The sequence below is a fragment of the Rhinopithecus bieti genome, unplaced genomic scaffold (genome assembly GCF_001698545.2).
Source record: "Rhinopithecus bieti isolate Rb0 unplaced genomic scaffold, ASM169854v2 scaffold_3041, whole genome shotgun sequence".
Taxonomy (NCBI): domain Eukaryota; kingdom Metazoa; phylum Chordata; class Mammalia; order Primates; family Cercopithecidae; genus Rhinopithecus; species Rhinopithecus bieti.
The window spans coordinates 690,427-704,194 of record NW_016804262.1 but is presented as its reverse complement, the minus strand read 5'-3'; the positions used below and the strand labels follow the sequence as shown (position 1 = coordinate 704,194).

The 13,768-nt window shown below is 37.2% G+C and overlaps 1 protein-coding gene across 7 annotated transcripts in view; it reads left to right on the top strand.

Annotated features, from left to right (window-relative positions):
* ARMC3 (armadillo repeat containing 3) overlaps window positions 1-13,308 on the top strand; it is a 121,378-nt gene extending 108,070 nt beyond the window's left edge. For 5 of the 7 annotated variants that reach the window (XM_017867443.1, XM_017867442.1, XM_017867447.1 and 2 more), the window contains 3 exons: window positions 5,321-5,521; window positions 7,580-7,742; window positions 12,074-12,391. In XM_017867443.1, coding sequence (XP_017722932.1) covers window positions 5,321-5,521; window positions 7,580-7,742; window positions 12,074-12,283 — 574 coding nt within the window. In that variant the 3' untranslated portion in view covers window positions 12,284-12,391. Of the gene's footprint in view, window positions 1-5,320; window positions 5,522-7,579; window positions 7,743-12,073 lie in introns of all 7 variants that reach the window. The other 2 variants (XM_017867445.1, XM_017867444.1) reach the window with 1 other exon arrangement.
* Window positions 13,309-13,768: the final 460 nt, after the last annotated feature.

Genomic DNA, 13,768 nt, shown 5'->3' with positions numbered 1-13,768 from the left:
AAAAAAAAAAAAAAAAAAAAAAAATCTGGTTCTTTAGAAAGTTGAATAACATGGGTAAACCTCTACAAAGATGACAATTAAACAAAGAGAGGGGACACAAATTGCCAAAGCCAGGAATGAAAGAAGGAATTATTACTACAACCCCTCAACACACAATAAAGGATTATAAAGAAATGCTACAAGCAACTTAGTTCAGCAACTTAGATGTAATGGATGGACCAATTATTTATCAAAAATTACAAACTACCCAAACTCACCAAAGATGAAATAGATAACAGCCCTGCAACTATTAAATAAATTTAATTCATTAAAATTTTTTCAAAAAAGAAATCTCTTGATCCAGATAGTTTCATTGGCAAATTTCACCAAACATTTAAAGAATTAACATCAATTCTACACATTGTTTTCAGAAAATAGGAAAATAGAGGACACTTCTCAGCTCATGAGAATTTAATGCCAATCTATTTGCATTAGGTTACTCTAATGCCAATACCAGACAAGGACATTACAAGAAAATTACAGATCAATGTTCCTCATGAACATAGATCCCTAAATCCTGTATGAAATATTAGCAAATCAAATTCAGCAGTATATACAAAGAATAATTTATCTGAGCAACTTGAGAGCTTTATCCTAGGAATGCAAGCCTGTGTCATGCTTGTCAATCAATGTAATCCATCATATTAGCAGTATAAAGAAGAAAAACCAACTAATACTAACTGACGCAGAAAAAGCATTTGGCAAAATTAAACATCTACTTATGATGTTGATGTGATAAAATAAAATAAAATATTACTGTTGAAAATAGGAATAAAAGAGAATTGCCTCAACTTGATAAAAGGCATCTACAAACTAATTTATGGATCACATCATACTTAATGGTAAAAGACTGCAAAGATCATGAACAAGACAAAATATCATCTGTTTTTACCCCCCCCCCGTTCAACATTGTATTGGAATTCCTAGACATTGCAATAAGGCAATTTTTAGAAGTTACACAGATTGGAAAGTGTGGGAGAAAAAAAACCTGTCTGTATTTGCAGACAACATGATTGTCTAAATAGAAAATCCTTAAGAAATCCACTTAAAAAAAAAAAACTCTTGGAACTAATAGGTGAGTTCAGTAATATATCAGGATATCAGGTCAATACAGTCAACATACAAAAATCAATCATGTTTCTGTATGCTAGCAATGAACAACTGAAAACAAAACATTTTGTAAATATTTTAAATAGCTTTCAGAAATGAAATATGAAATAAAAATGAAAGTGAAACAAAACATGTCCAAGACTTGTATATTGAAACTACAAAAACACTTACAAAACAGATCAAAGAATCACTAAGTGAAGAGACATACCATGCTCAAATATTGGAAAATGCGAAACAGCAAAATGTTGATTTTCCCCAGTTGCTCTAAAGATTTGATGCAATTCCATCAAAATTCTAGCAGGATTTTTTGTAGATATAGACAAGCTGATTCTAAAACTTTTATGGAAAGGTAAATAAACTATGATAGCCAAAATAATTTTGAAAAAGGATCATAAAGTTGAAATAATCACTACCTGATGTTAAGACTTACTACAAAGCTACAATAACCAAGATCATGTGGTATTGGTGAAGGGACAGACAGATCAATGAACAGAATACAGCCTAGAAAAAGGTGACAAAAGTAAGGCCAAGGAAGTTTTTAACTGAAATGTTTGTGAGGTAATAACATGCTGTTACAAGAAGTAATATAGAGCAATTCCAGGTACCCTAATTATACAATTTTGAAAACTATAGAACAATATCATAATTAGGATATTGACATTGATACAATCCAATCATTTTATTCAAGTTTACTTTTCTTCTACATGTGTGTATTTAGTTTTATACAATTTTATCACATGTGTAGGTTTATGCCTTTACTAGCACAGTTAAGATAATGAATAGTTTCATCACTACGTGGACCCTCAAGTCGCATTGGCCCAGTACCATTTGTTAAAAAGGCCATCCTTCTTCCATTGAATTGCTTGTGCACCTTTGTCAAAAATCAGTTGAGCGTATTGTTTTGATTTCTATTTCTGGGTCTTCAGTTCTGTTACATGCATCCATATATCTATCCCTCTACTAGTATCACTCTGTCTGAATTACTGTAGCTATATAGTAAGCCTTACTATCAAGTACAGTGATTCTTCCCACTTTATTTTTCTGTGTCAAGATTGATGTAGCTATCCTAAAACCTGTGCCTTTTCATATAAATTCTAGAATAAGATTGTCTATTATATGTCTAGAAAAAACCGCTGGGATATTGATAGGAATTGCATTAAAACCAGAGATCATTTTGGGGGAGAACTGACGTCTTTAATAGTTACATCTTCAAATCCATGAACACAGTATGTCTCATCATTTATCTAAGTCTTCTTTGATTGCTTTCCTTAGCATTTTTAATATTCAGCACACAGATCATGTAGGAATTCAACATGTTTTGCAAAGTTTATCTGCAAGTAGTTTATTTGGAGCAATTGTAAATGCTTCAGTTTTTTGGTTTTAATTTTGATTTGCACATGTTCCTTGTTACTTACTATATGAAACACAATTGGATTTTGTGTGTTGATCTTATATTCTGACACTTTGATGAACTCATTTATAGTAGTTTTTTTTTTTGGAGAATTCCTTGGGAGTTTCTACGTAGACAGTCATGTCATCTGCTTTGTGTTTAGTTTTCAATAGCTTGATTTTGATGTATCTGAGAGTAGATTTCTTTGGGTTTACTTTATTGGCATTCACTGAAATTCCTGACTCTGTAGATTTATGTTTTCAACCAAATTGAGGGAGCCATCTCAGCCTTTCCTTCTTTATTCAATGTGTTTTTTCTACACTGTACCCTTTCTCTTCTGTGTCTGGGACTTGATGACATCAATCTTAGACCTTTTTAACTGTGCCACAGGTCCCTGAGCATCTGTCAATTGTTTTTTTCAATATTTTGTTTTCTATCCAGGTATGGTGGCTCAAACCTGTAATCCCAGCATTTTGGGAGGCCAAGGCAGGAGTTTTGCTTGAGCCCAGGAATTGGAGACAAGCCTGGGCAACATAGTGAGACCCTGTCTTTACAAAAAAATAAAAAACAAAATTAACTGAGCATGGTGGCACATACCTGTACTCCCAGCTACTCAGGAGGCTGAGGTGGGAGGATCACTTGAGCACTGGAAGTTTGAGGCTGTAGTGAGAAGTAGTGGCAGCCAGCGCACTCCCAGCCTGGGCAACAGGTGAAACCCTGTCTCAAACAACAACAACAACAATTTTGTTCTCTGTGTTGTTCAGATTGGATGATTTTTATTGTTCTATCTTCAAGTTCATTGACTAGTTCCTCTTTTATCTTCATTATGCTATTAAACCCATTTAGGGAGTTATGTTCATTTAAACTTTTGATTGCATATTTCTCAGTTCCAAAATTATATTTTATGTCTTCCATTTATTTTATGATTTTAAACTTCTATTCATTTCAAGAGTATTTGACCTTCTTGAAGCATTTTTAAAGTCTGTATAATCAACATCTGTGTCATCTAGGAGTGGTGTCTATTGATTGTCTTTTCCTATGAGTTGAGATTTTCTTGGTTCTTCATATAATGAGTAATTTTAGATTATAATAAGTTATAAGTCCTATGGGTCTTATTTATGGGTTGCATTTTTGGGTTGCATTATTATGGGTTGTATTTTAGCAGGCAATTGACTAAGTTGAGTTCAGGCTTCCAATTCCAACCAGGCTTTTGTGGATTGTCATTCCCATGTCAGTTCAATTTTCAAAGTCTTTGCAGTGCTATTTGGATTGGTTCTGCACGTATGCCAACCAGTATCCACTTTGGGACTTGGATGGCAGTCTATCCCATAATTCAGTTTTCAAAGTCTATGTATGTGCTGTTGAGGGTCAAGCCATGTATGCACAACTCAGGATAAGCCTAGGAATTTATAAATAATTTTATGGGGTTACTTTTCTGAGCTCCTTCTTTTCCATAATCTTCCTTGCCTTTTCTGATTCTTTGGGGGCTTCCCTTTAGGTCCTCCAGCCAGAAAACTTTATTTACCTTGATCTACTGCACTCTTGCCATGACTGCACCCATATTTACAGCCAAATAGCAGAAGGTCTGAGAGAGTATAAAGCAATTTTAGGCTCTTATAGGATCCCAGAGTCACCAGTGCCACTGCTGTCACAGGATTCCTTATGGGCTTAGAATGCACAAGAATGAAGAAAAATTAGAAAGAACAAAAATTAAAACTGGGGCTTTCCTTTATTCTCTCTTTTCTGTCTCTCTTTTCTTCTTTCTTTTCAATCTTATTGAGCCTTCTCTGTCTGTGCTGATGTTCACTTCCAGTTACTGGGCTAAGTTTAGTTCAGCATCGGGAATTGTGGAATTCAATAGAAGGATAAACTGTAACCTTTGAGAGTATCTTTTCCATTGGACAGAAATTATTTGCATCTCTACATGTAAAAATATACATGTTAACTAGTAATTCTCTAAGGCCAGAACTTTTAATTAAAATTTCATTTTTATTAAGTGCTAAACTAAGTACATTTCTCTAGATAAACCTTGGATGAGTCTTTGTTCTTTTTTTTTTCTTTATTTCCTTGTTTTGAATAATTTTTCTTAAAAATAGCAATCCATATTATTCCTGCAGAGGGTCTTAACTGAAGTAAGAGATGATGTAGTTGGCTTAGACTCTCTGAGGAGGCAACCTAATTGTTTCCAATTCAATAACTATGTTATTACATACCTACTACCATGTGCCAGACACCTTGCTAGGCAATTGTGCAGAAGACCAATATATGATTTTCATAATATATATCAATCACACAATGTTCTCTTGAAAGTTAGTTTGTTCTGCATAATAGAGACTCTGTGAAATTCTCCAATTGTCACTGAAAATGAAAATTTGAAAACTTTATGTGTGTATAAAATACAGTCATTCCTCAGTATCAATGGGGGATTGGTTTCATGAAGCCCTATAGATAGCAAAATCCATGCATACTCTAGACCCACAGTCAGCTCTGTGGAACCCACGTATATGAAAAGTCAGCTCTCTGCATCTGTGGGTTTTACTTAGCACAAATACTATATTTTCAGTCACATTTGGTTGTGGAATGCAGAACCCAGGGATAAGAAGGGCCAACAGTATTTACTGAAAAAAGTCCACATAGGAGTGGATCCACACAGTTCAATCTCGTGTTGCTCAAGGGTTCACTGTACCTTATTTCTGTGATGCTCTTCTCAGAAATCCAAGAGCATTTGTTTGTTTGTTTAGCAGAAGATGTGATCTTGATTGCCCTTGTTTACTTTCAAAGGAAAGGCAGAGGAAAAAAAGAAGAGGAAAAAGTGAAAGAGGAGGAAGAGGTTATGGCGGTACCAAAATTTGTGAGTGAAGGAAGCTCTGACAAAGAATGGTGTCCTCCCTCTGACCCTGATTTCTCTATGTACGTGTATGAGGTTACCAAATCAATACTGCCCATAACCAATATTAAGGAACAGATTGAGGTTCTTGCAAAGTAAGTTGTCTATGTATATATGTGTTTTTAATTTCTGAAAAAAATTTAGTGACATATACGTTTTAGCCATGTTTTAGACAAATACACCATAAATAAAATTGAAGCTTACAGCACTCTGACTCTGACACAGAAACACAATGAATTGGAAAAGTCCTCAATTTCTATTTAGGTCATATGTTCACTAAGAATCAGAGATAGGAGCTGGAAATTGCTTCAAGAAAAATGCCTGTCATCTTCTTCAGCTAAACCATGAAAAGCATCTTTCAATGTGCTCCTGCAGAAGTTATGAATCAAAAGTTTGAAAATTAAATCATCCCTCAGGTGGATGGGGTGTTCATAAGTTAAAGGAATCCTACTGTGAATTATTTGTAAACTGATAAATTTTCTAATACAAATGTCCAATGTCTCTTTTTCTGATCTGTTTCTGATCTTTCGTGTTTCATGTTTCTCTAAGTGGGGTGTCAGCATTCTAAACAATGGCTGCTTAGGCAGGCTCAGGGCTCTGTATAAGCCAGTGAAGTTGTCTCCTTCATTAGAGTGTTTAATTACACCAGGTAAAGGCTGGAAATTGACTCGGTAGCTGTAAGGGGTTAGGAATCACCAGAAGTGAGGACAGGCTTCGTGAATGACACCACTCAGTATGTAAGCTGCTGGCTTGTGCAACAGCTGCGGTCTCCGTGGGAGCTTGCATCTCCTCCAAATAGCAGTGAGTTGCTATCATGAAACCCGGATGTGACAACTGCAAGTAACACAGCTGCCAGATCATTGCCTTTTTGTCAGCCAGAACTGGAAGAGAACATTTTTGGCTACTGAAATGTTCCTGATGTCCTTGAGAAGTGATGGCTCAAGCAGAACTCTGTCTTGGCTTATGTGAACATGTCAAATCTCCTCATGCTTTGTTTCTATCAGTAACACTTTCCATCATTCTCAAATAATTGTCTTATCTTAACCTGAGTCCACACCAAGATACAGAGAGAGGCAGAGATATGTCCTCATGGCTCTGGTTCCTTGGCATTCACTAGAGTACCCCTGGCTTGGTGGAACTGCAGTCAGTTCAGCAGCTTTCTCCCCAACTCTTTCTCTCTCTCTCTCTCTCTCTCTTTTTTTTTTCTTTTTTTAAACCATTGTTCTTCTTTGCTTGGTTTCTCATGCAGCAAGAGGAATTTCTTTAAGGTTTGCAATTTGGGCCAGGCACACTAGCTCATGCTTGTAATCCCAGTGCTTTGGGAGGCCAAGATGGGAGGATTTATTGAAGCTAGGAGTTTGAGACCAGCCTGGGCAACATAGTGAGACTCCCATCTCTCTTTATAAATACAAATTAAAATAAAAATTGCAATTCTGCCCTTACTCCAAGAATGTAGTGGTCTTCATAGACAAAGGGTATTGCAGGTGTGTTTACTGACTTCTTCAGTGAGAGCCTAATATTAGGAGAAATACACAAGCAAAGTATACCATGTTTATCCTGCCTTGCCCGCAGATCTGTGACTTTATTTTTCTTTTTGCTTTGTCCTCTTCTTCCTTGCTCCTCTGACTTCAGTGTTAAGTCACATCATGTCTTTCTCTAAATTAAAATGAATTTTAAAAGAAAACATAAAAATATAAAACTTGAAAATGTTCATAAATCTAATGGGACAATTTTCTGGGTGTTTGTCTTGTCTCTGAGTTTAAATTCCTTGAAAGAAGAACCATATGTTAGTTCAACTCCTTCCTTGGATTTCAGATTAAAACATTTAGAAATACTTTTCAAGAGTAAGATAAAATTTTAAAACTGCATTGATATTTAGTGTTATATTGATTTTATCTTTTTATAAGTATTGGAAAAAATTAGCACTCATTTTCTCCTTCAAATTGAATGAAATTGCTAGAATTTCAGTTTATATATGATGGTTTGCATACAGTAAACATGCTAACCTACTTATGGTAAGTACTTTCTCAAAAATAAAGCACGATGAAAATCACCACAAATGTCATTTTTACGTGTATATTTACATGTAATTACACTCAAAGCATCCTGAGTTATTAAAATTGACTGATTTGATCTCAATGTAATTGACACAGGTATGTGGCAGAAAAAATGGGTGGTAAGATTACAAAAGAGAAAATACCTGATTTCAGCTGGGAACTTCACATAAGTGAACTAAAATTTCAACTTAAATCCAATGTCATACCGATTGGACATGTCAAAAAAGGAATCTTCTACCATCGAGCTTTGCTTTTCAAGGTGTGTAAGGTATTTTGCCTCATTTGCCGTTAAGTAAAAATGCTTTGTCTTTATCATATTGGAGTAGGCCAGTTGCTAACATTTAACTGAATATTATTAATTCTACCATTTAGATTTATTTATATCTGGCACATATGTGTATATATACATATATACAAGCATACACATACATATATACGAATATATACATGCATACACACACATACCTGCCTATATATTCACCAGACTACTAGAAGCATATTTATTCAATAGTGACCATACACCTACTATGGTGAGGGCCTCTGCTAGGGCCTGAGAGTAGAGAGATACTAAAATGACAGTCCCTGCACTCAAGGGGTACCTAAACCAGACTTGCAGCTTCCAAAGTAAAGTCAGGGAAAATTCCAGAGAAAGAGCTGATAGATAACCCAAGTATGAGAGGCTGCATAGGGTTTCATCAAGTAAAGAAGGAAAACAAGAGTATTCTAAACAGAGAAAACATCTTATGCAAAATAATACAGGTATGAGAGTCAGTGGTCTATTTGAGGAAGGTAGAATAGTTTGCGTGCATGAGGAAAAGAGGAGGGGTGAATGCTAGATCATAATGCATCATGTAAGTTTGGGCATTATTTTATTACCCTAAAATATAACAGTAGCCACTGAAAGTTTTCAAGGGGGTAACATCATTTTGAACCACTGTTCAGGCAACAGAATGGGGAATGAATTAGAGCAGGGGCAAGACTAGAAACAGGAAAACCAGTTAGAAAGTGACCGAGCAAGAAGAGTGGTTGATCCATACTAAATCCTGACATGTAGATGTGGAAGAGCCAATGAATTTAGAGGACATAATCGAAAGGAGTTGGTGACTGCCTAGGTGTGGTGTGAGAGAGTCCATGAGAAGAACAAAATGATTTCTGGGCTTTGAGTGGGGCAACTGGTAATGAAGGCATTATTCCCTGAAATGGGGACATCAGAGAAGGATCAGGCTAAAGAGAGGGGTTGATCTTTTGCTCCATTATATCCAGTGTCTGGCATATAATAGAAGCTGGGAAAATGTGAACTATAGACTAAATGCATAAATTTCCTACCCTTTCCCAAATACTTATAAACATCATTGCATTCACATGCATCTTACCTCCAGTTCCAAGCTAATTCTATTATCTAAGTGCTAGCCTTTCCTATTTCCTTGGATTGCCTGCTCTATCAATTCTTGCTTCTCTCCTGTCTTAACTCTCTTCTCTCTCTTAGCTATTTTCCCCTTTAAAATCTAAACATGCTTAACTCTGCAGTATATAAAGAGAAAATATAAAGCTCTTATCATAATAGCTACAATTACTACCTTAAATCCTATTACCATGACTAATGTCATTTTGAACTATATGCCGGGACTTGTTACCTATAATTGTGAAGAGTTTCAAAAATGCCAAATATAGAAATTACTACCCTTGCTTTAAAGGTGAGCAAACTGATACCTGGAGAAATAATTTTACCCGAGGTCAACCATAGGTGGAGCTGAAATTTGCGCCCATGCCTACCTGAATAAAAGACCTACCACACTGCTTCTACCCATAGATAATTCCCATTCCTGGTCAAAATTCGGAATCATCTTAGCTCCTTGTCACTCTTTGGCACACTTCTCATTTTTGTCCTAACTCCCGGTCATCTGGCTTTTGCTCCCACTCTCAATAAGGACCTTAGTGATCTCCTTATTGTCTGCCTTGCTTAATAGGTCAAATAATTGGAGAACACCTCCAGGTCTCTCTTAAATATTGGGGTTCCTCAAGGTTCTGACCCAGACACTTTTCTGTTCTCCCTTTATGCATTTCGCAGGGTGAGGTTTTCCTTCATATGGCCTTAAATAGTACCTAAATACCTAAAATCTACAGATCATGTCCTTCATCCTTCAAACCTCCCCTGATTCCAGATCTATGTATGTCATTAATATCCAGGCTAGCTCTATATGAGTGTCTCATAGGCACTGAATTTGTCAAGTTTAGCTGCTATAACAAAATACCATAGACTGGAAGATTAAACAACAGTGATTTATTTCTCATAGTTCTGGAGGCTGAGAAGTCCAAGATCAGAGTACCAGCAGATTCAGTGTCTAGTGAGGGCTCCCTTCCTGGTTTGCAGACAGCCACCTTCTTGCTGTATCCTCATATGACAGAGAAAGGCTCCCATTGTATCCTGACATGGTGGAGAGCAAGCATGCTCTCCTGTCTCTTATTATAGGGACACTAATCCCATCGTGGGGTCTACCCTCATGACCTCATCTAAACCTAATCTCCTTCCAAAGACCCCCACCTCCAAATACCATCACATTAGGGATTAGGGCTTCAACATATGAATTCGGGGGAGTACACAAACATTCAGTTCATAACAGGCATCTTAAGCTCATTATGCCAAACAGAATTACCCTCACATCTCAAATGAGTCATACAATTAATTACCCAGAAATCTCCCACCACTGAAATTCTGAACACCAATACTCACTGATAAAATATCTTATCCTTCCTCTCCTCCTAAATCCTTCAGCCCTCCTATATATACTCTTTATCTCCTCTATTTTCTTCCAGTTTTTTTGGCCTGTTTGGTTTTACTTTCTTCCCTAGGCAGGATAGACAAATAGACCACAGCCCTAGTAATTCACTCACTCACTAATTTCCCCCATTCCCTCTCCTTCCATCCTTCCACCCTCTGCCTTGCCAACCAGGCCTTGTTCTGATTGTCTGTCCTTTTCACTCATACATGCCACCTACAGGCCACTCCTATAGGCCAACTCCTAGTGGCAGGCTTTTTCCTATTTCCTTCAGCTACTGGGCCCCACATCTGCCCTTTGCCAAGCTCTTCCATCAGCACTGCTCCACTCTAAGCAGGTGACCTTGTGCCCACTTCAAAAAGAAAACAGGGAGTTTCAGATGGGAATTGCTTCACCTCAGTCAGCAGCAGTTATTACCCTGACATTAAAAACTCAGACTCCAGAGACAGATGCCCTGGCTCTCACTTTTGGTCACCACATACTGTGACCTTGGGAGAATTATGAGGCCTCAGTTTTATCCTCTATAAAACGGGGAAAACAATAGCATCTATTCTACATGGTTGGTTGTTTTGATGATTTACAAGGCTTTGACAGGGAGTGTTACTTTTGGAAACATCTTATAATTATATATTTATTTTTGTCTTTCTACCCCACTGAACTATGAGTGCCATACATTCAGATACTGTTTGTGTTATAGTTGGCTCTTTACCAGTAGGTCTGTGTAGAATGCAAGGCTCTAAAAATGATAACCATGTCTTAATCATCATGGTCCACCCAAGACAGAGTGACCTAGTGCAGTCATTATGTTGTAAGTAATCAATAAATTTATATACATATACATATATATATACACACACATATATACACACACACACACACACACACACACACACACACACACACACACACAGGGTACTAAAACAACACAATTCCTGCCTTCTGGTGCTATGTAGTATTAACTGAGTATGTAGCCTTGCTGGTGTTCGCTGCTGTAAGCACTGGACAGATAATTGACTTCATCTTCCTAACACTGTATGAAGAAAGTACTGTTGCTCCCCTCATTTATCAGATGAAGCCATAGAAACCCAGAGATGCCAAGGCCCTTGCTGTGGTGCGCAGCTAGTCGGTCTCAGGTCTGGGCTACAATCCAGACCCAGGCAGACTGAGCCAGTTCTCCTGTTCACTATAAAGTGGCTGAGTAGTCTCCAGATTAGAGATGTTTTGTTTTAATAACCTCAAAATCAGGAATCATTAGAAGGCAAATTGAAGAGACAATTTCCAAGGAACCTAAGCAGTCTCTGGTGAGGTGGCAGCAAGGAGCCCTGGGACCAGGCACACACAGTTCTGCCGCTCCTGCCCCATGGCACGCAGAATAGTTTAGCTGGAAAGAGCCCCCACCCCAGGGTGATGCCTCCATTCAGTCCCACTGCATTTTACAGCCAGAGAGAGCCCAGAAGTTTGGAAAGATGGATAGATGCACTAGTGCCAAGAACGTACAGAATAGCTTTTTTCCAACCACCTTCCTCATCTGATACAATAGTGTTACTACCTGAAAAAGGTCACTTCCCAGCAGGACCTACACAGAGATTTTGCATCTACAGAATCTTGAGTGAATTTATCACATTTGATGAAGGGAATTTGTCACATTTGATTGGCCCATATACCAGTAGTCCACATCTTTCAGCCTCCTATCTAAACATTTCTTTGCAAGACTTGTGTATTTCACCTTCAATCAAGGCGGGCAATTACAAACAGGATATTCCCCGCCCCTCTCCCGCATCACCCTTGGTTGATCTCTTGTTTTCTCCTGCAGGCTCTGGCAGATAGAATTGGCATTGGTTGCTCCCTGGTTCGCGGAGAGTACGGTAGAGCGTGGAATGAAGTCATGCTGCAGAATGAATCTCGGAAGGGAGTGCTTGGGGGCCTCCCCGCTCCTGAGGTGTACGTGGTTGACCTCATGTTCCATCCAGGTGGACTGATGAAGTTGAGAAGTCGAGAGGCTGATCTTTACAGATTCCTTTAAGCCATCAGACGAATACAAGAGAGGCTCAAACAAGAAATTCACTGTGTACACTCTCTAAGACATTCTCCAAATTGATTTTATCTCTTTAAATAAAAACTTTAAATAAAAGCATTAGAAATGTTTTCTCTGCATAGAAATTAGGAAACTTAGAGTCAACTTTGCTGTGCTTCTGATTTCAGCCTTTTGGCAAGAGTTCTGTCTTACTAGGTCATTTGCTACTCACTGACCCTCACAGAAAGCCGATTGTTGTTGAAATTCATCCAACCCACTGTGTCCTGAAGAGCACCTCTGTCACTTGGGGATCACATGTAGCACTCAGCTGCTGCACCCAGGACAACACTGTGGCCTCATGATTGTCATCCTTTGTGCCCAGAATGCTTCAGGCACGCTCAGTTAAGCAAACTAAGTGACTTTTTAGTATTTGCAGTCACCTTGTCTCAGTTTCATTTAAGATTTTGATAGTTTAGATAGAATAAATACAGATGTTTGAGTATTACAAATTCTTTTCTAAACATTTTGTTTCCATTAAAACACTTTAATATAGTGAATTAAAATATTTCTAAAGTACATTTCCATAAAATGTTTTGTTTTCATCTTGTCTGTGTTAGCTTGGAAACATAACTTCAGCTAAAAACAATTCTACTGTGCTCTTCCACATTTTAATGCTGGGCCATCAATATATTATTTTCCATTTATATAACTAAAAAATTCTTATTCTTTGGAAAACTTTGAAGCATAAAGGTAGAGCGATCTTTGCTGAGAAATTGTGTTTTCAGTATTGAGCACAAAATGGGGAGTAAATATACATTTCAAATAAGACCGAAACTACTAATGTGGTGATCTCATGAAGTATGTATTGCTTAGTCATGCTTAAAGTCCAGTGTTGACCTGTATAGTCATTTTCCTAGAAGACGTTTTAAAGTGAATTTGATTTTAGAAATTAAAGCTAAGATCATCTTGCATTAATTTGTAATTTCAAAGAATATAATTCTTTATTTCAGAATAAATTTCTTTATTTCAAATGGTGTGGTAATTATATTTATCATAGAGTTTTATGAAGTTAGAGCACAGATTATAGGATACAAACCTATTTGTAGGTTTTCTCTCTGCACTTTCAGGTCTGTTTTGATCCAGAAAGTATTTAAAGTAGATTACAAAGATCCATGGGATATAAGAAGGAAAAAAAAAAAAATAAATGAAATACAGGCATAAGTGTAGGAAAGTCCAACAAAGCAGGAATAAGATTTGGATCCAAAGATGAGAATTCACAAAAATGCAATGCATTTGTTAGAGATGAATGGGAATTTGACTCTGTACTCATTGGCAGCCAGTTTTGGGGGGAAATGTTATCCATTATGTGATTTACACTAGGATCTGCTAGATAAAAGCACAGACCAGTTTCTCAGGTGAAACAAATATCAGGGGAATTTCTCTTTGGTAGATTCATAGAGATGGCAAAATGTAACATAGAAAATTACATCGTCA